This window comes from Triturus cristatus, chromosome 9, assembly GCF_964204655.1.
Source record: "Triturus cristatus chromosome 9, aTriCri1.1, whole genome shotgun sequence".
Lineage (NCBI taxonomy): Eukaryota > Metazoa > Chordata > Amphibia > Caudata > Salamandridae > Triturus > Triturus cristatus.
The window spans coordinates 315215493-315241433 of NC_140592.1; the positions used below are offsets into that span (position 1 = coordinate 315215493).

Genomic DNA, 25941 nt, shown 5'->3' on the forward strand with positions numbered 1-25941 from the left:
AAAGCCATATGGCACCTCTGCTCGTAAGCACACGCACGCAAGCTGTAGGCCGGCCATGGTAGCATTTTTTGAAGCCCTTTCTAAAAGTCTCTCCAGATAAGCGCATGCGCTGGGTCAGGCGAGACGTAAAAAAAAAAATGTTGTGGGATGTTGTAAGGCTAAGGTTCCCATACAGTTCCACAGCACTATTTGTGCCACCTTCATCCCATAAAACATCTAGCCAATGTATGTAAATAGGCATAAACGACCTACTTGAAAGTATTATGTTAACACAAGTAACAGCTACACAAGAATTCAATGAGAGAAGTCTCCCAATTCGGACTTTCATCTTTTACAAAACAAATGGCTTTAAGGCATACTTGAAACTGCTGTGCCAAATGAAAAATGCTTGCTGCAAAAACCAGCACTGTAAATGTTTGATTCCTGAACAAGAGAGGCCAGGCATCATTTGAATGTTTGGTACCCGTATTGACACCAAACAATTTTCACAGGAGAGGTCACCATCAAGGACGAGCACAATAATCCATGTAATGCAGATCTGATTAAGAGTTAGGTTCCTGGAAGAGCCTGAATGCATCAAAAGGTTTCAGGTAGGGTGTGTGGAACTCACATAATTTGCTGCAATTACCGCATAATTAGTGGATTACGCATATTATGGGTAATTACACGAAATGCATCTCAAATGGTCCGTTCAGGTAGAAATTCAACTCGTAATTTCGAGTTCATTTCCGATCAATCACATTCAAAACATTGTCACTCGAGTTCTGAGTTGTAGCACTGCGTTTAAAAATTACCCAAACGGTCTGGTAAAAAAAAAAAATTTTTTTTTTTGTTAAAAACACACCTGGAATGCAGCTCCCTCCAAAAACAACCCGAACAGTACATCTTGCATTGAAATTTCTCCCAGAAAGAACGCAATGTGGTGTAATGGCAAAAGCGCAGTAATTTTTAGTACATTTTACTGCAAGAAATTTCCAAAATTACACTAATAAGGGAGGCGCAATTAAAATTTCGCCTACGCCCAATTCTAAGCAATCGACTGTGCCACTAAACAGGACAGTAGGAGTTTGTCCAAATTGTTAAAATGGAAAAAGAGATACTGATTAGTGAACATTAAAGTTGGAAATCTGAAGAGGTTACGCTCGGAAAACAGCTAAAGCATCTGAAAATATTTGCCAGTCTCAAATTCTGACAATATAAGTGGATGAGAAAAAGGTTGGAATGTGTTTTACCTCCAATAATTAACATAAGGATTTCAAACCAGTTTCTGTATGTTTGTAGAGATATTTCCTATATTGCGACTCAGTCTGGAGAGAAACTAAGGGGGGGAGGAGGGAAAGAGGAGTGTCAATAACTCAGTTCTGGCATTTATAAAAAGATGCAATGGCAAAGCAAAGTTTGACTACAATCGTCCAAGGCAAAAAGCAATTTTATAACACTGCAGATTCAATCAATGGTTTACTAAGTTTTTTGGGGTGTGTGATTACCGTTTTATTGCAGAAACAATAGTAATTGTGGCTCACTGGTTAGAGGCAGCAGACCCGGAAGCAGAGGACGGCCCGGGACCAGGGTTCAATTCCTGACGCTGCAGGGTCGTGGACCAGGGCCAGCGGACTCGATAATTCTCGCCTCGGTGCCTACTCTAACCAGGGATCACACTCGGCAACTCTGGGCATTAGCTTGCCTCATCTCCACAATGGCCCCCCACATTCGCCGGGGATGCCTGGTTTCACCTTGGAGATACCCAGGAATAGCCAGGACGGGTTCCCCAGCGGTCTACAGCGCCACGACGCCTCAGGGCAGCAGTGCGCTTTACAAGACACATACATGGAGATTGAAACAGTGTTAAGCACACTGCTTACAACTGAAGTGTGTTAATAAATAGCATGCATGAGAATGTTGTTTTTATATGGATGAAATAAGATATAGATGAGCATCCTACTACAAATTTTACTCAGAATACTGCAGATCATGAATGACATTTGCGGCAACACGTGTGAACAGATGTTACATCAAGATTTTAATTCCCAAGCAGTGATTAACTTTTCTTGTTTATTTCACACCTTTGACCTCGAAATACTAACAACCTTTGACAGACACAAACATAATAAAGAAACATAATAATGACAGACAGAAACCATCCAAACTAGACTCCAAATTCTTTCCATCCACATTTTAACTGGAGGACACACCGGCACCATAGCAAAGCTCCTCAAAAGTAATACTTTACTGGATAAAATTCAATATAAAAGAAAAAAAAATCTTTATGCTTATGTAGCCTCAATCCAGTCTGTATTATTGGGAAGCCAGTGACCAAAAAGAGTTGTCAGATTAGAAATAATCTCCACAAACATTGCACAATACCTGCATGTGACAAAATCTGGAGATACTATCATGCTACAGAACAAGGAGTTAAAAATAGAAATTGAATTTTGCCCACTCACATGCTCACAATAACGCCTTAAGGTGGTCATGGATCTAAGGACAATGTGAGAGGTTACTATGAACATTAATATTACCTACGAATTTATTCCAAGCCGTTTAATTGTCAGATCCTCCGCCCCCCCCAAAAAAAAAAAAAAAAACACCACCAAATGCTCCTAACCTTGGTTTTTCACAGAATAGCTCTGGGTTGCAAATGTACTCGGATTAGTTTGGAAAGGCGATATTTTTCCATTGGGATGTAAGGTAAGGGGTACAGTACTAAGTCCTAGACTAAAACAATTCTACAACTAGTAGGTCAGAACAGACATGCCACAGGTATTAAGGTCTGAGTTTACCATCAAACTGTTATTTTTAACAAAGGGACTAATGGGTGCTTCATACAAGTAGCACTAATCCCATATGCTTATCTAATTAACCGACAACCCCAAGTCACCAGAACATTTGTTAGTCAAGCAACACTCCAGTACACTTGGTTATGTAGCTCACAGCAAGTGTGTATATATGCTGCATATGTAAAAAAGTGCCCCTCATAAAATAGCAGCATTCTTAATAGCCACATTAAATGCCGAAGCTCATTCAAACAAGATTAAGCCAGATGTGAAAAAGCTGTACTGGCGATTGTCACTCAATATGTATTATCATACTATGCCTGTAAAGTGGCTGTCAGGAGGACATACAAAACAATGCAATATTTAAATGGTGTATAAAACTTTTGAAAACATCGGTTGTAGAGATGAACAGGGAACTTAAATGTTCATTTCTCCACATGACAAGTTCTACTGGTTGTAGAACGGCCAAAAAAGAACGAGTGTACAACAACTGAAAAAACACAAATATTAGCCAACGAAAAAAAAAAATTGCGACAGCAATACATGCATCTTTTGCATTTTATGTGAATGAAAGGTGCGTCTCGAGACGCTCCTATGCCGCCCTGCCCATCTTTCGCCACACCCCGTTTTCTGCCCAAACTTTCGTATTCTTATACTCGCGCGCCAACCATCCTCTTTTCTCTACCAGCTCCCACCCAAATTTCCATCACCATATCATCCAGCCAGCACCCTAACTTCCTCTCCATGTAACTAAAGGACTTCTCAACCACTCATCATCCGGTGTCGCTGCCACTTCCTACCCCATCCCCCTTTCCTGGTGACATGTCTGCCCCTTCTAGCGTCACATCATCCTCATTCGTAACATGTCAAAGTTTAGTGGCGTTTACTTGAAACTTAAACGCGTGGAATGCATGAATATTTGTGGTTTACTGATCATAGCAGAATAGGATTACTTCAAGTAAGAAAGGCCATACTTATAGGGCCGAGGCCATTCTCCCCCACCTCTATTATGAGCCCAACCCATCCTCATTTCACACCGATTCCCCTCAGGTCTCTCCCCCCCCCCCCCTCTGTCTCAGGTACCTTTAGCCCCCCCCAACCTATCCGACTTTGCCAAGGTTCCTACTGTGCACAAGGAAATCGCCTCAAAATACACATTTAACCCTCCCTCACTAAGTCCCACCCTCTCACCTTGCGCTGCTGCCGCTCCCATGCGGGGTCCAGCAGCATGTCTCGATCCCACTCGTCGTCCTGCGCCATGTAGAAGCCGCCGCCGCCGTTGTTGCTGCTGGGCCCGGGCTGGTAAGGCTGGTTGGCCGTGTGATAATCCACCATGGCGTCGCTCTGAGCTGGCTGGGCAGCCGGAAGCGCTGCTGGGGCTCGTGCGGCTCCTCCCTCGGGCTTCACTGCAGGGAACGGAGCTCGTGCGCTTTAAGGGCTCCAACCGGGCCTCGCGAATGTTGTTCGGCGTCTCGGGCTGACTTCCTCGGTGTCTCGCGCTGCCTGCCTAACACTTCTTGCTTTTGCGCCTGCGCACTCTAGTCGCGCGCCCTCTTTCCCCTTCCTGCAGTCAGACGAAACACTGCAAAACTTCTCCGTACCAAAGACTATTGGAACAAGAAGTTCATGAATAATGCACTAGGAACCGCCCACGGGACTCATAAATATGCACATTAGTACAACCGGCCGAGCAGGTACAGCCTCAAGGCCGATGGGGAGGTGCTCAACTGGTCGTCAATACACACGCCCCTAGATACTGTCTGCGGAAGCCGTGTCAGTTCGGGAAGAAAGTCGTGGACATGCTGCCATTTTAGATTGGGCAAACTGCTCCCCAGGCGCCATCTAACGATTACTATTTATAACTTGGTATGCAGACTCCAGCTATAGTCACTTTGTGCTGTCACTCTGTTGCTCGTTCTCAGCGTTTTCTTTCTCGCTGGCTTTAAACGTAGGCTCTGAAAAATTACATATTGGTTTTGTGTGTATACTTGAATTCAATGTGTAATTTTTATAAAGGTTTTCTGGTGTTTTTCTGGTGTCTAACCTCCTTACAGGATGCAACAGTTTGTGAAAGAGTTCGACATAAGAAAAAATACAAGACTGTGAATGGCAGCGTCAATCCGTCAGTGTCTCACAAGGAATATGTGAGTCCCCTTTAATTAGCATACATTGTGAAATCACAGGACTAGCCATCAATTGACTATAATTCAAGTGACGTTGCAAGAAGCAACTTTCAAGGTGGGGATATTAATAAAACTATAAAAGCGTAAATATTAACATTAAAAAAATAAGAAAACATATTTTTAATTTCTATCTAATGGGAATACATTATATTAGTTACATTGGATGGAAAGGGTTGGCCTAGGTCTCTCCAAAATTTATATTGTAATCAAATGTGTGGTAGTTGATTTTTTTCTGCATATTAAACTGAGATTATGCTTATGTTGTTTACTCTGTCCCCCATCGTGCACTGACACCACATAATATCACATGATAACAATTGCTGTTCTTCTTGTTTTAAATAAAGAATTGAGAGTCTCGCACTAGCAAACAGAGAGTGTTACCAGAGACTTTCCCTCACTGTACCTATACAAGTACATTCCAACTGTCCCAGGCTATCGTTATACAATGTATCAATCTGGATGCTCGTATAAACTGTTAGAATGTCTGCAAATCTAATGTATTACTACCATAAGAGAAACCTTGAATGTATTCGTTAGTAAGATATTTGCTCTTGTTCATTCCCTATTGGTGCATACCCTGAGAACCATGTACTCATGTAGAATGTATGAGAGTCCTTGTTAAAAGCCCTCTAAAAGGACATGCAGATTTCCATGTACAGAAGGCCTCAGACGTATAATCTATGCCTGACTTTACTTGGAACTGTAAGGAGTTCTCGGTACTTATGATCTGTATGCTTTGCTGCCAAATTTACTTATGCAAAAGAAACAATTGATGGCCTGGCTGATGGAGGGTGATGCCCTGAAACTGGTCCCAGGATGCTTGTTTCTGGTCCAGGGAGGACCTGGCTCGGCAGTTTGGGCTGGACTGTTCCCATAAGGAACAGGGTCAAGACTGATTTGCATATGGCTGGGTCCAAACTGGGGTGGTGTGGTAAGCAAAAGAATGATGGATTAAACCCAGCTCCTTGTGACTGGGGGTGCATGTTTGCATTGTCCAGCATTCCGTCCATCAATTGTTTCTTTTTCATATGTCATCCTAAGTGGGAAGGGTATGCCCAGACGTGGGTCCTGTGCTCACTAAACCACTAGATTCAAGCTAACCTGGCTGATGAAGGGTGATGCCCTGAAACTGGTCCCATTATGCTTGTTTCCAGTCCAGGGACGACCTTGCTTGGCAGTTGGACTGGACTGTTCCCATTAGGAACAGGGTCAAGACTGATTTGCATATGGCTGGGTCCAAACTGGGGTGGTGTGGTGAGCAAAAGAATGATGGATTAAACCCATATCCTTGTGACTGAACCCCTGGACCCCGCCGGAGCCAGCCAACCCGACAGAGATACGACGCCGCCACCCTCCACACACTCAACACCGGCCGACAGCCAGCCTGCTACCAAGCCAACCCGAAACGCACCCACGGAGCATTCACCTGCCACGCCTGCAACTTCACCTGCACCCGATCCTGTACCGCACCCACCAAGCCAGGCTCCAGCAACGATCACCTCAAGTGCATCTTGCTCAACACCCGCTCCATCCACAGGCACGCCGTCGAACTCTGGAACCTTCTCGACACAACATCACCAGACGTCGCCTTCCTCACAGAAACATGGATGAACGCCTCCTCAGCTCCCGACATCGCCATAGCCATCCCGGATGGCTACAAGATCGCCCGGAAGGACCGTGTCAACCAAGCCGGAGGAGGCATCGCCATCGGCCACAGAAACACCATCCGAATCACGACCAACTGCGACGACACCCTCACCGCCGCCGTACACCTTCACTTCCAGATACACACCGACCCCAAGACCACCCTCAGAGGCACCCTCGTCTACAGACCCCCGGGACCACGTACACAATTCAGCGAAGCCATCGCAGACTTCGTCAGCCCGCACGCCCTTACCTCCTCAGACTACATCCTCCTAGGAGACCTCAACTTCCACCTGGAGAACAACAATGACAGCAACACCGCCACCCTGCTGGACAACCTCGCCAACCTCGGACTCAAGCAACTGGTGAACACCCCCACCCACATCGCCGGCCACACGCTTGACCCCATCTTCTCCTCCAGCAAGCACATCTCCTTCAGCCACTCCACCGGACTGCACTGGACAGACCACAGCTGCGTCCACTTCAACTTCAGGAGAACCACGACCCACAACCACCCTCAACAGGTTCCCCGCAGAAGCTGGAGCAAGATCACCGCCGACCAGCTCACCACCTCCCTCAGCCAGAACCCCCCCACCAACACGACGGACCCCAAAGAAGCAGCCCGCAACCTCACACAGTGGCTCACCAACTGCGCCGATGACCTCGCACCACTGAAAAAACCCCCAGCAGAAACGGCAGCAAGAAAGCCTCCTGGTTCACCAACGACCTCAAAAACTCCAAGAAAACCTGCCGTACCCTCAAGAAAGCCTGGCGCCACGACCAGACTACAGAAAACATGACAGCCCTCAAGTACGCCACCCGCAAACACCAGCAACTGATCCGCACCACCAAAAGGACCACATTCAAAGAACGACTGGACAACAACTCCTACAAAAGCAAGGAACTCTTCAGCATCGTCAAAGAGCTCTCCAGCCCCAGCGCCTGCAACAACGACATCACACCCTTGCAGGACCTCTGCGACTCACTCGCCTCGTTCTTTCACCGCAAGATTGCTGACATACACAACAGTTTTGGCGCACAGACCGCGCACCCTACCACCGATCAGGCGCCCCCCACCACCACCCTCCGCACCTGGACGATGGTCAGCAGCGAAGATACCACCCACACGATGAACACCATCCACTCCGGCTCCCCAAATGACCCCTGCCCACACCACATCTTCAACAAAGCCGACTCCATCATCGCACCCCAACTCCGGAACATCATCAACAGCTCCTTCGCATCCGCCACCTTCCCAGAGAGCTTGAAACACACCGAGCTCAGGGCCCTCCTGAAGAAACCCACCGCGGACCCCACGGACCTCAAGAACTTCCGCCCCATCTCCCTCCTCCCCTTTCCGGCCAAAGTCATTGAGAAGCTCGTCAACAAACAACTCTCCGCATTCCTCGAGACCAACGGATCCCTCGACCCCTCGCAGTCCGGCTTCCGAGCAAACCACAGCACCGAGACAGCCCTCATCGCAGCCACCGACGACATCAGGTCCCTGCTCGACAACGGGGAAACAGCTGCCCTCATCCTCCTGGACCTCTCGGCAGCCTTCGATACCGTATGCCACCGCACCCTGATACAGCGCCTCAGCAACATCGGAATCCAAGGAAAGGCCTTCGAATGGATCATCTCGTTCCTCGCCGGCAGAACCCAGAGAGTCCGCCTTCCCACGTTCCGGTCCGTGGCCACCGAAGTCATCTGCGGCGTCCCGCAAGGATCCTCGCTCAGCCCCACCCTCTTCAACGTCTACATGAGCCCCCTCGCAGCCATCGCACGCCAACACAACCTCAACATCATCTCCTACGCCGACGACACCCAGCTGATCCTCTCCCTCACCAACGACCACGCCACAGCCAGAGCCAACCTCCAGGAAGGAATGAAAGACGTCGCGGAATGGATGAAGCTCAGCCGGCTGAAACTGAACTCAGATAAGACGGAAGTCCTCATCCTGGGAACATCCCCCTCCGCCTGGGACGACTCCTGGTGGCCCCCTGCCCAGGGCTCCGCTCCAAAGCCAACGGACCATGCTCGCAACCTGGGCTTCATCCTGGACTCCTCCCTCACGATGACCAAGCAAGTCAACGCCGTTTCGTCATCCTGCTTCAACACCCTGAGCATGCTCCGAAAGATCTTCCGATGGATCCCCACCGACACCAGGAAGACGGTCACCCAGGCCCTCGTCACCAGCCGACTGGACTACGGAAACACCCTCTACGCTGGAACCACTGCCAAACTACAGAAAAGACTCCAGCGCATACAGAACGCCTCTGCACGACTTATCCTGGACACCCCCCGCTTCAGCCACATCTCTCCCCAGCTGAGAGACCTGCACTGGCTACCCATCAGCAAGAGGATCACGTTCAGACTCCTCACCCACGCACACAAGGCTCTCCACAACATGGGACCCACATACCTCAACAACCGCCTCACATTCTACACACCCACCCGCCACCTCCGCTCCGCCAACCTCGCCCTTGCCACAATCCCGCGCATCCGCAAGACCACCGCCGGAGGAAGATCCTTCTCCTACCTGGCGGCCAAGACATGGAACTCCCTCCCCACCCACCTATGACTGACCCAGAATCATCTCTCCTTCAGGAAACAGCTCAAGACCTGGCTCTTCGAGCAGTAGCGGATCCCCCTCCCCCTGCGCCTTGAGACCCTACAGGTGAGTAGCGCGCTTTACAAATTCATTGATTGATTGATTGATTGATTAATTGACTGAGGGTGAATGTTTGCATTGTCCAGCATTACCTCCATCAATTGTTTATTTTGCACTAAATTTACTTATAGCATATTCAATGTAATTTGCCTATTAATCATTCATATAAAGCGTTTAAACAACAACCCCTGTCTGTCATTCTTACAAGAATGTTTTATCACCTGTGACTGAGCTTAATCGATTAGACAGAAGTGACTGCTCCAATCAGGGAGCATCAATGTCCATATCAAGACTACACAACTCCCTGTCGTAGCTGTTGGCGGGCCCCAGGAGTGGATTTTAGGCTAAGTCTGTACGCTGACAGATCTGGTAGCAGGGGTTATGGTTCCGATTAGAGCTGACCCTTAATTGACAAACTAATTTCCTGTACAACTGAGTACTGCACCCTCATGGTCTCAGAGGTTTCCCCACTGAGATCCAAATTCACCCAGTCTCAACTCGATCCTAGTGTCAGAGATACCAGGCAGCTGAAGAAGAAACAACAACATGAGTATCAATAGGGATGGCATGCAAAATGCAGGAAAAAGTAGTTGGGGAACAGGGCCTGTTGGGAGTTGTAATAGACATTTTGTAGTGGAATGCAATGGTTGCTGGACTTGTAGAAACAATCATTATTGTGATTTTAATGATATTCTTGGACTTTTGAAAGGACTAATGTTGGAGCTGATACACGCATTCTATAGGGTTAAAGAGAGGTACCTCAAGTTAGAACATTAAACTGTTAAACTTGCCTGCTAAGTGAGCTGTGCTGTGAGGCGCTATGTCATGCCCTGAGATCCTCGGGAACAGTACACCAGGGGGGCCCACCATCCAGCAGCTCCAGCTCTGATTCAACAAGAACTGAGGATCAGAGTGGCTTGACAGGGGGAAGAGAAATTAAGGAAGGTACTCCAGGGAGGGAGACCTGCAAAACAAAGGCAACCAACTAATGCTTGAATTCTGCCAAGCTCAAGCAAACTCTTTTCATCATGCATGATTCAATGTAAATACTGTGGAACATAATCACTGTGAATTCATTTCAGAAACATTTTAACTTTTTTTTTTTTTTTTTTTTTTTTTTTTTTTTTTTTGTGTTGAAATTTTTTATTAAAGTTTTGTAAAACAACAAATACATCAAAGCATAAACAACAGAAAATGAAGAGAAAATAGATCCATGTTGAGAGAAATAATGCAAAAAGATACTGATGAATAAATATTAGATAAATATGATATAAATATGCATTTAAATATATAAATACTAATTGAAGTAATAATTATGTCAAGACATAGAATGATATATTATAAAGACATAACCTAGAAGGGGAGGAAAAAGGGAAGGAGCTTAGACAATAGAAGTGCAGGAAATATAAATAAATAGATAAAACAAAGGTAAAATGATTAGATAAAGACAGATGAACACTGTAGCGAATAAAACAGAGAGTACAGAAGACAAGAAAAAGAAAAGAAATAAACAAAGGACAAGAGAGGGTAAAAGCAGATTAATGTGCTTGGATAGAAGTAGAAGCAGGGGAGTTAGCAGAATTTGATTTAAGAAATGGAGACCAAATTCGGAGAAAGGTGTCAGCTTGATCCTGAAGGTTATAGATTGTGCGTTCATGTGAGGCAGTCTGTATCATCGCTACCAACCAATCTTCCTGAGAGGGAGGCAAAGATGATTTCCAATGACGCAGGATACATATTTTAGCAGTAGCCAGTGAGATATGAAAAAGACGGAGTTGTGGCTTCGAGAGCTTTGGGGAGTGGCGGACATCATGCAGGAGGATATTAGTTGGTGTAAGTGGCAATTTTAGGGGCATAGTGGAATTCAAAGTAGTACCAATGTAAGCCCAATAAGATCGGATACTAGGGCAATCACAAATGATATGAGTAATATCGCAACCTGAATTGGAGCATCTCCAGCAATTGGAATGGGAAAGAAGGCCAGCTTTGTGCAATTTGACTGGAGACCAGTGCCAATCGTGTAGTATTTTAAAAAGACAAAATTTAAGCCTTGATTCACGGGCTCCCTTGTTCAAATTCTCCAGAATCAGATCCCATTCAATGTCAGAAAAGGAAATTGAGAGGCGAACTTGCCATTTACGCTGAAGATCATGTGAAAGGGGTTTAGAGAAGAGGTGGAACGATAAAATTTTATATATGCCGGAGGTAACACCTTTAAATTTCCCCCAAACATGCAAATAGGATAAAATAGGGGAATCTTGTAATATCCATGGCGGTGACCCCATATGGATCTTCAGACATTGCTGAAGCTGGAGGTATTTAGAAGAATGGTGTAGGGGAAGATCAAATTCTACTCTTAGCTGAGAGAATGGCTTAAAATCCCCATCATGCAGAAGCTGATCCGGATAGAGGATACCTGCAGCACGCCATTCAGGCCAGGATAACATACGACCATTGATACGAATGCCCGAATTATTCCATAGGGGGGCTTTGATATGAATTCTTGGATTCGAACCCAACAGCCTATGACTTCTCTGCCAGGATTTATGCATGGCAGATAAAATCGGATTTTTCGGGTCAAGACGGCTAGTGCCACTACCATACAAAGGAGTAAGATTCGATTCTGAGGATAGAAGATGTCGTTCTATTTGGACCCATTGTGGCAAGTCTTTAATACCAGGTAAAAAATATGAGAGTTGGGAGATATGTAACGCCAAGGAGTAGTGTTCAATGGATGGGAGACCAATGCCACCAGATAACTGATGAGCCTTCAGCTTAGTTATGGCAAGACGTGGCTTGGCATTACCCCAAATGAAGGTTTTAATCTGGGCATCTACTGATCGGAGTAAGGATAAGGGAATCTGTAGGGGAAGCATGCCTAGAATGTAAATAAATCTCGGAAGAGTAACCATTTTAACAGCCTGAGCCCTACCCCAGAGAGAAAGACCCAGAGCCTTCCATTTATCAAAGTCCCGACGCATTTGGGAGATAAGAGGAGATAGATTATCTGTAACCATGTCCTGTAACCCTTTATTAACTAGGACACCCAAGTATTTGAGGCGTGAGGCCTGCCAACGAAAAGGAAAACCAAAGATGGCAGCTTTTGTGGTACCATTAGAAATAGGTAGAGCCTCACTTTTGTCCCAATTAATCTTATAACCTGAAAAGGAAGAGAAATCATTAATAATCTGAAGAAGAGAGGGGATCGACCGAGGAAGACGAGTAAGGGTGAGTAAAATATCATCAGCGTACAGGTATATTTTAGAATGTCCAATAGGGAGGGGAATACCAGAAACTTCATCAGATTGACGGATGGTTGCAGCTAGAGGTTCCATAGCTAAAAGAAACAGAAGGGGGGATAGTGGGCAACCTTGGCGTGTCCCTCTCTTGATTGTAAAGGTATCAGATAGAAATCCACCACAGTTCACTTGAGCAGAAGGATGATCGTAAAGTAAACGCACTTTATCAATAAATTTTGTACCTAAGCCAAATTTTTCCATGACCGTGAAAAGGTAGTTCCATTCGATGCGATCAAACGCTTTCTCTGCGTCAAGTGAAAGGGCTAACGCATCATCTGTGAGATGTTGAGCCGACCACAGTGCATGGGACAGGGAACGCAGATGATTCCGGGAAGAGCGTCCCGGTACAAAGCCTACTTGGGAATGATGTATCAAAGAAGGTAAGACTTTACGCAGACGAGACGCAAGGATACTGGCCAGAATTTTAATATCAGAGTTCAACAGAGAAATGGGACGATAACTACTGCAAAGCTGGGGATCTTTGCCTGGCTTTGGTAGCACGACAATGATAGCTTTGTTAGAAAGGGAACCCAGTGAAGATGCAGCATCCGCCTCCTGGAATGCAGCATGTAGAGTGTCAATAATATTGAGACCCGCCCAACGATAGAATTCAGGAGGAAACCCATCCTCACCAGGGGCCTTGTGATAGGGCAGAGCAGCTATCGCACTGGAAACCTCATCCCTAGTTATTTCACCCTCAAGGATGGCCTTACCATCCGCTGAAAGAGAAGGGAGATGCACATTCGCAAGGAATGCCGTCATCTTATCCGAATCCATTCGATTATCAGAAGTATATAGAGATTCATAAAAGGAGGCGAACTCATTGACAATGTCATGAGGTTTTGTGCACAAGTGTCCTTGCGCAGATCTGATGGCCGGAATGGCCATAGATGCCTCCCTTTGACGCAACTGTGCGGCTAATAACCTTCCCGCCTTTTCTCCCTGCTCATAATGTCGACCTTTCATTTTCTGTAAGGCGTATTCTGCCTTAGATGTAAAAAGACTGTTTAAGGCCATTCGGGCTTGTTCAAGCAATTTCCGATTTTGTAGGGACGGAGAGGTGATATATAGGCGAGAATAGGTTTGTATGTCATGTTCGAGTTCCACTTGCTTCCTCGCATTTTGCTTATTAGCGAGTGCTGCATCGCGCATTAGTTGACCCCTTAAAGTAGCCTTAGCAGCAGCCCAAAGAGTCCTGCTGGAAGTCACGGATCCCTGATTATTAGAAAGATAAGTTTGAAGGTGTGACTGCAGTTGGGATTTACCAACAGGAGTTCTGTGGCGCTGAATGTTCATTCGCCAGGGCTTACGTCCAGGATTAGAAAGTCCCAGGTCTAGGGAAAGGAGAACCGGAGAGTGGTCAGACAATGCCGCTTCCAAGATGCAGGAATCTGTGACCAACTTAACTGCGTTCTGTGAGATAAGGAAGTAGTCAAGGCGAGAAAACGTACCATGAGTCGACGAAAAGAAAGTATATTCCTTATCCGTTGGGTGACTGATACGCCAATGGTCAACCAACCCGATATCTGACACAATATCGCCTAGCAAAGCTCTATCTGACGCATTACCCCTATCTAATGGACCAGTTTTATCTAGAATAGAATCTTGCGTCACGTTCCAGTCACCACCAATCAAATATTGCGATGCATTAATTTCAAGCAACAATCGGGATAGTTGAAGAAAAAATGTTTTCTTGGTACCTGTAGGGGCATATACAGACCCTACACAAACGTGAGAATCACCAATTTTAAGTTTAGCAAAAACATAGCGGCCATTTACATCTGACCATGTTTTAGAAACAGTGACCGGAAGGGACTTGCGAAGAAGAATTGCAACTCCACATTTGCGGAGGGGGCCTGTGTCCGTGGATTCATCTTGTTGAATGCTGCTATGTATAACTTTACCCACCCAATCCCTACAAAGTTTGTCTGATTCTAGAGCATCCAAATGGGTCTCCTGAAGCAAGGCTACATCTACATGCTTAGTCTGAAGGTAGGAGAGAACTTTTTTCCGTTTTATGTAATGGGTGAGACCATGTACATTCCAAGTAATTGCATTAAGAGAGTGTGTTTTTGCCATATTAGAACAACGTAAATATCAGAAACCGTAGAATGGAGCACAAAACAACGTGTTAAACCAAACAAAGGAAAAAGAAAGGAAATGACAAAAAGAAAGGGAAACAAGGATAAAATAAATAAAAACGAGACTACGATTTAAATGGAATACATGAAAAAAGCGATAAGAAGAATGATGAAAAAAGAAGAAAAAGGGAGATAAGATTTAGAGAGGTGATATAATATTAAAGAGAACTAGAAAATATTGAGTAAAAGCAAAGAGAGAACACGAGACCGTAGACTGTTACCCGCGGGCCTGGGCGCACTAGAGCACCGCCACGGGAAAGGACCCCACAGAAAAGAGAAAAGATTAGGAGAGTAATAATGATATAGAAGGGAAGCCCAGAATAACATTGTGGAAAAGAACCTAGGTGTAATAAAAAGGTAGGTAGAGCAAAATAGAGGTTGAGAATCCAGTGATAATTAAATGTAAAGTAACCTAATATCATAAGGCATACAATGCGTGTTTAAATAAACCAACATAGAAACATGCAAGTAGAATAATAAAACTGTAATTAAACCATTAAGCGCCAAGACGCCCCAGTAGATCCAAAATTGTTGGGGAAATATTTAAGGCAATAAATTGTAACAGGAAAAGCAATGAATGTAAGAAGAAGAAAGAGTGGAATTATTATTAGGCAGAGGAATAACAGTAAGCAGGCTGGAGGAGAAAAGAAAATAAGATGAAAAGCTAGAAAGAGAGAGGTAAAAAAAGGGACAAGCAGATATTATAAGAACAGCAAAACATGTGAAAAATGTGGTAAATAATTAACAGTAAAAAATAAGACTCTCAAGACAAGAGAATCTACAGCTAACTGCCAATAGTATTAAGGACAACAACTTCTAGGAGTGAAAGGATTATTCAGTCCGCATCCGAAGGAGTTTTAAGAGGAGACCGTGACTTGTCTCTCTGTAGATCTTGTGAAAACGTAGCAACCGAGACCGATTGAATTGCAGCTTTCCTATCTTCTTGTGAGCGATGAAGACGTTCAAAATCCCTTCCCCTTGGTCGGGGGCTGCTAGGAGGGCGCCTGTTGCGATCTGACAATGTAGTGGAAGACTTAGAGGGTGAATGGAACTGAGCTTGCTGTGAGGGTGTAGTAAGAACCTCCATTTCTTGAGGATGAAGACGGTCCAGGAACTGTTGAAGATGCTCGGGGTCGAAAAAGTCCTTAGAGACTCCATCTTTGGTAACGCGAAAGCGTGCTGGATCGAATAGGCCATATTTGATACCTAGCTGACGCAGTTGAGGTCGCATGGAGAGAAAGGCTTTCCGCCGCTCATTAGTTTCCTTGGAGAAATCAGCTGCCATAAAAATGCGATGACCTTCAAAGGAAAAGGAGCCTTGCAGCCGAGCCGCAGATAATATTTGTCTTGTTTGTTCATGACGAAGAAGACAGGCAATAATCGGTCGTGGACGTGCGGCAGGATCATCACGTGGAGGACCAATTCTATGAGCACGTTGTATCTCCAGGGGTGGATTGAAAGGAATACCAGTTAGCTTTGGGAGTATACGACACAGAAATACACTGGAATTCTGCCCTTCAATGCGTTCTGGAAAGCCAAAAAAACGAATGTTGTCCCTCCTACTTCTGTCTTCCAAGTCAATGAGTTTACTATGGAAGAGTAAAAGGTCCCGGTCTTGATTTGGAAGAGATTCCAATCGATTCTCCACTGCCAAAACCCTAGAATCAAGGGATTCAAACTTCGTATGAAAGGTGGTGAGTTCTGTCTTAATAGATTTAGTCTCTTCAGCTAGTGATGTGATTGTGAGGTGCATGTCATCTAACCGACGACTGACCTCGGATATTTCGTGCAGGATACGTTGCAAAGCTGCCGCCGACGCCTGCCCACCATTAGAGGTCGACGCCTGAGGTGAGGCGGAAGGAGAGGAGGCATTGTCTTTTGTAGGCATACTGGTGGATTGCTTGAGAGCTTCTGCAAAAAGAAGTGGTTTAGAAGCCTTGTTTCCTTGCTTAGAGGCAGGCATTTGAGGAGAATGTTTAATAAAAACTTTGAAAGAACGTAAAGCCGTCTTGCTGCCAAGGAATGCTTATATATAGTTGCAGAACAACACCAAGACATGCAAAAGAAACACCTGATAACTGTATATGTACAGCATTAATAAGCAAAAAGAAACTTATAACGCGTTTCTAGACAGTAAAATGTAAAAGTGAATCATTGCTTAATGACCCCCACTGCCTACACTTGTAAATATGATAACAACTGTCGCTATATTCACAGGTATGTAAATAGAGGTAAGATAAAATGAAACATCATACGCGCGTTTATGGTAATAACAATAAGCACAGCTACATGCACAGCAATATGAACAGGGCTGTAGAATGCAAAGTAATCATAGTCAAAGCAGAAAAGGCACAGCCTGACTGAAGGAGTTGACATGAGCGCTATAATGGCGTTAGAAGAAAGCACTCTCTTGTGTAGGACATATATACTGCGCTAAAGGAGGCCATGAAGCGTCAATTGTAACCAAAAGTCAAAAAGGCGCGAAACTGTAACTGCAGCAAAAAATTTCCCAGCTTTGAAGAACAGTTTAGCGTGATGAAGCGTAAATTGCTTGCTGACCTGATAATATGCTCATTGGCTGATTGAGGCGAATGACATGTGTGCCACAACAGGAGTATAGAAGGAAGTTATCCTACCAGTGGCTGAGCGACGACACGTCCAAAAAATCTAACTCCTGTCAGGTGACATTCCTGAAGAGAAGTATTGCAGGCAGGTTGAGAAAGGCGCGACCTCATGAGGAGGCAAACAGTCGTCAGGAGCAACGAAGGCGCGGCCTCATGAGGAGGCGGGCGCCCGTCGTCAGCAACGAAGGCGCGGCCTCATGAGGAGGCGGGCGCCCGTCGTCAGCAGCGAAGGCGCGGCCTCATGAGGAGACGAGCGCTCTTCAGTAGCAGCAAAGGCGCGGCCTCATGGGGGCAGGCGGTCTTCGTGGCATAGGCGCGGCTTAAGGAGGGAGGAGAAGCAGCCTGTGTAAATACGTCAGGCGAGCCCCGCCGGACGCGCAGCTCCACACCACTCCGTCATCCGAGCAGCAAACACCGGGGAGACTTCGCCGTCACATCGCCGGAAGCACACCCAAGTCGTGCCCACCACTCTCCGGCTGTCGCAGGGCACAAGAAGAGGACTCCAAAGCAGACGTGAGGTAGGAATTTTTCTGTTAAGGGTCCATCCCGCGACGGAGCTCACTTGTCAGGTGGCCATCTTCCTGCGTGGCCAGACCACGCCCCAACATTTTAACTTTTAGAACTGTCAACTCTCGCACAACGCTCCCCTCTTATAAGCACATCAATATCTAAGGGTGTAGTATCTGGTACACATCATAATCTTGTTTGGTTGATTATTTCACACTTATGTAGTATTGTAATACTCTGTGCAATCTTTGCATGAACAGCAAACAGTTTCCCTAAATACATAGGACTTTGGCAAGGACAAACTCAACCCAAACCCAAGGAATTCCACATACAGTGATTTCATCAACATTTGCACACTTAATTACCCCTTAAATGAGAAAAAGATCACTGAAAGCGGCACTGCTAAATAATATGCAGCACCCGGGAAGCCCTAACAATGATACTCAGTCCACCGAGTGTACAGAGCATTAGAGGGAAATATTGGAAAAGTCTGCAATGCTTTCTCCATACACAACACGCGCAGAGGGATTACCAGTCCGATGTAACAAAAGCAACAACCGTGCAATGGGAAGCGTACCAAACTGTAATTTTTCCCTAAACTGCAGAACAGCTGTTAGACAGAATGTGGTTCAAGCACCGTGACATGAGAAACGCACATAACAAGACGCTCCAGAAACACGCTCACTCTGCAAAGCCCGAACAGTACATACTCTCCCCTTGTTCTACAAACTCGTGTACTGTCAAGCAGGCTCATATGTCGTCACGCCCAAGAACATGCTCTATTAACTCCAAGTCCAAGACCTAAAAGGGTCTGGGCATGGCTGCAATTCATCACTGACAGCGCCTTAGAGCCTGATATTTTCCGCAAAAAGTGGACACCCCTGGTGAACTCTGGGGCGCAGAATGTGCACAGGTCTCGCACAACCTGACACACTATCAGTCACAGCAAGATAGAAGCATACTTTTTCTTGTACGAGTGTACTAACAGAGCTCAGTGGCAGTTCATTCTTTAGTGGATAGGATTGGACTCACTGAGTATAGCGACTTTCGCAGGCCGAGACTTCAGTAGTTTATAAAAGTAGGTAGTATTCTTACTGTTATAGAAACCTTTGTGTGATGGAAGCAGGCAAATGGTGAAAAGTTGTAAAGGAGTCTAGTAGCAGTCCAGTGGCATTGGAGCGTGGCGTCACTAAGGTGCCAGGCAAGGATTGACTTGCAAATGATGTAGCCAAGCTGTTTTAGGGCAGTCTTTGACAGAGACGTGCTGGTATTGGTTTACAGATTGTAAGCTTTTCAGTGTGGAATAAGTGAGAGATTGAACAGGGAGTGAGTGAGGCATTGTTAGGATGGGGAATCCTTTGTCAAAGAATGAGAAGAACGTAAATAAGGAGGAAAAGTTTCCTCCTAAAGGTATTACAGTTAATGGAATGGTGGCAAAGAAAGGGTTAAACATGTGCACCTGGCTCAGCCAATGGCTTGAATATACGTCCAAAGATGAGGTATTCTGACTCCCATTAAGAGGTACTTTCCACATCCTTCGAATCGAGAATTGGAGGAGAAGAATGTGCAGTTTAAAGCCACAGCATAGGCCCACACTGTTTGAAGTCTTAAAACTTTAGGAGTAAATGGCAAGTGAAAAGAAAGCAATTTTAATGTAAAATCTGCAGTAGGGCTCATTCATGAAGAAGCACACAGGACGAGGAGAGACAGAGAAAGTGGAGAGAGAAACTCATTGAGACTGTTGGAGCCTATCCCCTGATAGATACTGAGGAAATGGTAAAAGAGAAATCAAAGAAGGAAACAGACAGATAGTGAGGAGGAGGAGGATGCCTTCATAAACAAACTCCTCAGTGTCAGACCACCCCATTACAATGACAAGGACAGCTGCACCCCTGAGCACCCCAGCCGCGGCAGTAACTCAGGTCAGAAGAGCTGAATCCTCCTCAGCTGTCAGCGCTGCCCAGAGTTATACAGAACCTGCCATCCCATCCTCTGCTCAGATCCCTGCACCCATATTAATAAGTACCCTGCCTTTGTTAAGTGTCGCAATCGCTCCCTCAACTGAGGCACTTGTTGGTACCATCTTGAGTCAACCGATATCAAATATGCCTCGGGAGTCCGCACAGAGGCCTGGTGGGATGACATTAGTAACCCTACAAGGAGGGAAGTCAGTCAGTGTTGGGATAGGATGTCAAACAACTTGTGCAGACTTATCAGGTAACTTGCTAAGAGCCGGTCAAACCTCACAAAGAATCAGTCTTGCCCAGCCGAAAACAGAATTTGGGGAAATCGTTAAGGGAAATGTGGGAATAGATTATCTAGGACTCTATGGGGAGAAGGAATTGCTTTACATGAGCAAAGAGGCAGCAAGAGTGAAAATAGAGGCACATGCAAGTATTGAAAAGGTGGCAGATGAATGTGGAATTGTTATAACTCAGCAAACAAAGTTGCGAAAGAATGGTAGGATGGCAATGGGTGCGAAGGAGCTAAGAATGTTAAAATTGAGGGGGTTGAGAATACATGTGAGTGAAGTTGATTCAAAAACATTAGTGAATGTAGTGATACTAAGACGTTTAGAGAGCTGTGGTCCAAGAAAGAGAAGGTTAAGTTGAAACAGAAGAGAGGGGGACCAAGGAAAGATGAGGGAGGAGCTGTAGCAGGAGTGGCATTGGAGAATCCCTTGCAGGAAGTGCAGGGAGCAACCTGCATCCATGTCCCATGGTCGCTATCAGACCTCTTTCATTTCACAAATACCCTTCCTAAACTTAGAGAAATTCCCTACTAGTGGTATACCCAGATGGAACAGATTGTGACCATCTCCAAAGGTTTCTGGGAAGATTCAAATGTATTATTTGATGTGGCGGACCCAAAGGACTTGTGGGCTGAGTGCAAAAGAGCAGTTGACTGGCGGGCCAAGAACCGCCTTGGGTGGCAGGGACGAATGCCCGTTTTCCAATTATTAAAACCAAATATGACGATGTCATAAAAAATCTAAAGACGAAGGTTCCCCAAAAGGAGATGAATTGGCCCACGGTTTTCAGAACCTCTCAAGGCCAAAATAGTTGGTGCATGCCTACTTTTAGAGATTATTGCAGGTGGATAGGGAGCACAGCGGGCTGAATCACCCACTAGGAGAAAACGTGGGAGGGTTTCTTGCGTCCTTTATATATTGTTTGAGGCCAAAGATTTACAATCAAATCCCCCCAAGGTATCTTTTGTTGGCAGAGCAAACTTGTTGAAGAGATCTTACAATGCACAAAATATTACAGTGACATGCTGGAAGTGAAACAAAAGGGGCTTAAGGAGAAGTACATGATAGCCCAAACTCAGTTGGCATAGAATGGAGGGGCTCAGGGACTTAAAATTCAGTTCCAAGGATTCAAGTTAGACCCCAGTTTTGGAGAGGCAATGCAAGGAGTCTCTCTGAACTGCAGTGGCAATGTCCCAGGTATGTGAAGGGGTCAAGGTAATGCAGCAGATATAGTGTAAGTGCCCTAAACAACGTTACCCAATATCACATTTGTAACAGAGTGGGGCATTGGAAGCGGGAGTGCTGTTACAATCAAGACTAATTCGTGAAGTTCAAAGGATGAGCCCAGCAGGCCGGGGAGAGCTTCTCCCAGTACAGTGACCTCTTATGGCTGTCCTGAATGTCCCTAAATCTGGGTTATTGCCAAATTCCTTCAACCCAACGCTGGCGCTAGGAGGTATCAACCATCTCCAACAAAATCTGATGCTATCACATGGAGTTCCAGTCTCCATTACGTTTGAGACCAATGATGGTGCGGGGGTAGTGTATATGTCAGGGCCAATGTCTTTCCTCTATTGAACCGCACAAGAGCAGAACGACGGTAGTTCCAATGCCCTTCTCAGGACATTCCCTTCTAGGCCTTTTAGCATTCCATCGCAGGTAAGTTCTAAGGGGGAAAGGGGTTGGGGACAGAGAAGAGACAGCTTCCTGCGCTCTGCCTGTTCTGCAAGGTCTTCTTTTCTTCTTACTTCTTGCAGACCTGTACACAATTCCACTTTAGCATTTACTCAGCACTTACTTGTGACCAACTTCTATTTTTATATTAGATAACTTATCTTACCAGGGGAACTTGGGAAGCTTGCTACTCTTCTTACTTCTCGTGATGTTTGTCTGGTTGAGATGAGAAGTTTTTACTTAGCTTGTTTATTTTCTTTTTCTATTTCAGGAACATCCTGCCACAGATTCTGGCTTGTGGCTATGATGCAAGAAAGATTGCGGTAAGTGTTTGCTTATTATTCTTTTTTTTTTATTATGGGTTATATTTATTCTGCCCTTCATCTACTGTACTCACTGTGTATGACGCTCCTTTATCTTATCAGTTTAATTCTTATTAGGCTGCTTTAATTCTTTTTTTCTTCTGAATTAATAAAAGAGCTCTTCACAAGTTTTTAGTATAGAAGAAACGATAGGGTTCTCTTGAACTCCTTTTCAGTAGTTAATTAAATGAATTGTAGGCAACTGTGCTAATTTAATTTGTCTGTGCAAGCTTGTGCTTCTATCGTATTTGATTTATTTAGGAGCTGGAGATTTCTTTAACACAAACGAATTTCAACTAAGAGTTAGTTGACCCTTTTAACCTTGCTGACAAGTGGATCTCTTTTACATGCATTTAACAAACACTGTGAAAAGGAAAATGACTAAGTTACTTTAATTAATTCATCACGCTCTTTAACTTTCTCAACCAAGCGTGACAAGAGTCTTTTCAAATATAAGCACTGGGGAATTCTTTGAAGAGTGCTATTATTTGAACCTTCAGCTTAGGCAGAAAAATACATTTGGTTCTTTTAAATATACACTGACCTTATTTCATAGTGCAAGAGAATTCCGAGGAAACTAAAACCCGATATTCAAACGCAACTACCCTAACTAAACTTTCGCGATGCCTCAGGAACAGATGCTCTCGCAGGAATTTCTTCAGTGAAGTGCACTGTGGAATGTTGAAGCGCACTTCACCTGACCTTCATTATTTCAAGAGACTAGACTGCTAAACAGCAGTATGCTGTAGCAGTGTTGGAATTTTGGCAGCCATGTTACAATTTCTGCGGTGCCAGCTAGCACTCCAGCTAAGGGGATAAACTGTCTTCAATTGAGTCTGTGAGGGGGAAATAGTCACCAGAGTGAGATGAGAAGGAGGAAACCTACTGTGAACCCTGACAGTATACTTGGCACAGCCCTAGAAGTGGATGAGAGTGGACCGTATGTGGACGGAGAGGTAATGGGCATCCTGTATCTTTCCGAAGAGACACAGGGGCCACTCACTCAACAGTCAATACAGTTCAGGCCCCTAACCTTCCCCACTTGGGAAAATAAGTCCAAGTTATAGGCATTACAAATTAACATTGAGTGTACCAATCAAATTACTGTCACTGTATTGATAAAAATAGGAGACATAAGAGAGAAAAATTAGTTCATGATTTGTGATTCCAGCCCCATAAACTTGCTAGGACATGATCTTTTCTGCAAACTCAACTGTGTCATCTATTGTATGCAAGATGGGGTTGGAATTGAAATGTAGGCAGCAGACGACGAGTTTAAATTACAGTCCCCAGAATCTGTCATCAAGTTATACCCTGTCATTACCACAAAGGACTTGCCAGTAGATTTGAGAGAGACAGTTAGGAAGGAGGTCTGGCATTTTAAAGGAAGAGAGATTGGGTTGATTAAAGGTGCCAAATCCCTAAAGATCACCCTCCAGCCCAATGCTTTACTTCCGCAGACTCGCCCATATAAAATGACCCCAGAAGCTATTGCAGGGATCACCTCCATCATTAAGTGCATGATAGAACAAGGCATCATGAAGGAAGTTATGTGGAGTTTCTGTAACTTCCCAATTATGGCCCTAAGAAAGCAAGCAAAAAGTGGAAGATCATACAAGACCTCAGAAAGATTACTCAGATGTCGTCCCATGCTATCCTGTAGTACGGAACACTGTCATGATTCTGTTCCAAATTCCCCCAGAGTGGTTTACGGTTATTGACCTTTGTCAAGCCTTCTTCTGGGTCCTGTTAAATGAAGAGAGACAGTTTCTTTTCACATTCCAGTTCCAAGAGAAGACCCTCATGTGGTGTTCTGCCCCTCAAAGCTATACACAAAGTCCATCCTATTTCAATCATATACTCAAAAATAACCTAGAGTTTCCACAGCTACCATGTAGTTCAAAATTAATACAATACATCAATGATCTTTTTATCGCCTCGAAGACTAGAGAAGCTTGAAAACAGGACACGATCATCTTGCTCAATCACCTGGCTTAAAACAGACACAATGTCTCACCGAAAAAGTTACAGCACTGTCAGAGGAAGGTCATGTACCTGGAACATCAGATAGAAAAGGCAGTGAGTGGGGTGAGTGTTCCAGTAGCGTATAGAGACAGTCCTTGAGATGAAGCTGATAACCACTCAGAGAGAAGTAGAATGTTTTTGGGCATGGTTGGCTACTGCTGACAGTGGATTCTAAAATCTTCCTTTGTGGCAAAGCCTGACGCACACCGATGTCAAAGACCCAGTACAGAGGGATGATAAAAGCATGGAAGCCTTTCAAGAGCTCAAAAATCTGCTTTGTAGCACACTCGCTCTTGGATTGTTTGACTACGCAAAATAATTTGCGCTCTTTTGTCACGAAAGAGATTGGTGTACTCTGTCTTTACTACCACAAGACCATTGGGAGACTAAGCGCCCCATCGGATACTTCTCAGCTACTCTTGATACAGTGGCAGCAGCATTGTCCGGTTGTCTCATAGTGGTTGCAGCTGTCTCAGCAATCTGAGGGGACAGTGATGGGTTACCACTTAACCGTAAATGTACTCCTTTTCATTGAGCTCCTCATGACCCATACCAGAACTTAACACCTCACAAATAGCCACCTAACCCACAATGAAAAAATTACTTTGGCAGCGGAAAATGTTTCCATTAGGAGATGCAACACACTAAACCGTGCTTCTCTGTTGCCAACTCCAGAGGGAGATGATGAGGGCGACAATTGTCTTAGTGTCACAGAGTTGTGCACAAACCAAAGACCTGACACACTGGATAGACCCCTTCCTGACTCTGACCATACCCTTTTTGCTAATGGGTCTTGCTCGAGGGACTTATGCGGCATTTTAAGAGCCACTTATGCAGTATGTACACTGAGCGGAGTTGTCGTAGCATCTTACTTGTGCCATGTAACGACTGCAAGGAGCCAAACTGATTGCCCTTACCAGACCCTGCTGTAGCTCAGAAACCTGGTAAGTCACTATTTACACTGACAGCCAGTATGTGTTTGGCGTTGTGCATGATTTCAGCTAGTTATGGTCACAGTGAGGATTTCTGACACTAGCCGACACCATCATCTGGAATGGACTGTATGTTTCAAATTTGTTAGATGCTCTGCAAAACCCAAAGGAAATTGCTGTGGTGAAGTGTGCTGCAGTGAGGATTTCTGACACTAGGTGATACCACTTACTGGAATGGACTGTATGTTTCAAATTTGTAAGATGCTCTGCAAAGGAAACTGCTGTGGTGAAGTGTGCTGCACATAAGAGCAGCTGTGATTTTGTCAGCAGAGGCAACTGTTGCGCTGATGTAATCACCCGATAATGCGCTCTTGAGTCCAGCACCTTCCATTTAGAGGAACCATGTAATGCAAAAGTAGAGACTGTATCCAACATGTTACTGAATACTGTACATACTGTCAATGATTTGAGGGAATTGTAACATTGTGCCGAAAAGTCAAAGAAAGCCAAATTGAAAAGGATGGGATGTGTTAGGGATGCCAGTGTCATGTGGGTGTCCAGTGAGAGAAAACAAGATCTTCCTGATTCCCTTCTGCCCGCTGTGGTGTGACACAAGCATGGTACAACCCATGTGGGCATTCAGGATGGTGTATAAATTCCGATTGTATTGGTATAATCCTCATTTCAGATCAACAGCAGAAAATTATTGCTAACGCTGCATTACCTGCCAAAGACAGAATGTGGGCAAAAGTGTTGCTGTGACCTTGAGCCACATTGGAACGTCTGATGGTCCCTTCAACTATATCCAAATCGACTTTGTGAAGATACCCCAATATACCCAATTGAGGTATATC

General features: G+C 45.0%; 1 protein-coding gene and 1 long non-coding RNA gene across 6 annotated transcripts in view; one reads left to right on the forward strand and one right to left on the reverse strand.

The window, feature by feature from the left end:
- The window catches only part of ACTN4 (actinin alpha 4), a 298634-nt gene extending 294221 nt beyond the window's left edge, over positions 1–4413 (reverse strand). The window contains exon 1 of one of the 2 annotated variants that reach the window (XM_085625020.1): positions 3966–4413. In XM_085625020.1, the coding sequence (XP_085481146.1) occupies positions 3966–4109 (144 nt within the window). In that variant the 5' untranslated portion in view covers positions 4110–4413. The remainder of the gene's footprint in view (positions 1–3965) is intronic. The other variant, XM_085625021.1, reaches the window with a different exon arrangement.
- A 407-nt stretch (positions 4414–4820) lies between these two features.
- Positions 4821–25941, forward strand: part of LOC146797828 (uncharacterized) — a 109956-nt gene continuing 88835 nt past the window's right edge. For all 4 annotated transcript variants that reach the window (XR_014968541.1, XR_014968542.1, XR_014968539.1 and 1 more), the window contains exons 1-2: positions 4821–4918; positions 22040–22091. This is a non-coding gene — a long non-coding RNA (uncharacterized LOC146797828). The remainder of the gene's footprint in view (positions 4919–22039; positions 22092–25941) is intronic.